Here is an 844-nt window from a genome sequence, read left to right as displayed (position 1 = left end):
GCTTCTCCACCAAATTGTCGCGGTTTTCCTCTAATCGGGGTCGTGAGTATCTTGGGCCGAAGTAGGAGGTAGTAGTATTAGCGACACTACTGTGATAGTAATGTAAAAGTTGATATATTCTTGTGTTTCTTGTTAGAAGGAAATCCACGACTGACTTCCTCGTTTCACCTCGCTAAGAGTTTTTAGAGCTTCTTACCTTTTGTCAGATCCCTCGTGCGTGGCGGTCCAGCTCCAATTCCCGCCACGACCAGCTGCTCCACGACTTCACACTTGGAACGTCACTGTCTCGGCCGCAGGTCCCGCTTGCTTGGACGTGGTCCGGAGAGTCTGGAGTGAGTAGACCTTCTGCAGGCAGTCAGCCAGCATCGTTAATCCACCGTCTAACTGTACACCGTGACAATCGACAATGCCAGGATGAGCCTCGATAGTAGTCAACCGACCACAAGGCATTTCGTTTCCGAGAGTCCATAGGTAAAGAGGGTTCGCAACGTATCCGAATATCTTCTTACAGAGTTTACCGCCTCGAATGGTAGTCTCGTTGCGCTTAGCATATCTGTTATAGATGATAGACGGTCCACCGGCAGTGTTGACCTTCATTTTAGCGTAGATTTCCTTCTCCTATTTATCAATTGAGAAGACGAGTCTATTTGAGTTGAATTCAAGGAGTTTGTTAAACCAGAAACCTCTGAGTGACATGTCCTTGCGAGCAGTATTGCATTTGATGCAGCTAATTAAGATATTACCATCAATATGACCAAGCTTGTTATTAACTCGGTCAACAGAAGCTGTCTCTTCGGTCAGCTGGCAATAGCAAAGGCCGCATCGGTACTTCTGTATCCTAGCT

The 844-nt window shown here is 46.9% G+C and overlaps 1 protein-coding gene across 1 annotated transcript; it reads right to left on the bottom strand.

Annotated features, from left to right (window-relative positions):
• Positions 1-202: 202 nt before the first annotated feature.
• On the bottom strand, positions 203-597 carry PITG_17913 (uncharacterized protein; the record flags this gene model as incomplete). Its single annotated transcript, XM_002896199.1, has 2 exons — positions 203-327; positions 510-597. 2 exons carry the CDS (start codon positions 595-597, stop codon positions 203-205), a joined length of 213 nt encoding a protein of 70 aa, XP_002896245.1.
• Between the last annotated feature and the right edge of the window lie 247 nt (positions 598-844).

Source organism: Phytophthora infestans, genomic scaffold, assembly GCF_000142945.1.
Source record: "Phytophthora infestans T30-4 supercont1.64 genomic scaffold, whole genome shotgun sequence".
NCBI lineage: Eukaryota > Oomycota > Peronosporomycetes > Peronosporales > Peronosporaceae > Phytophthora > Phytophthora infestans.
Note: the sequence above shows the minus strand (reverse complement) of the source record. Positions and strands in the feature narration are given on the sequence as shown.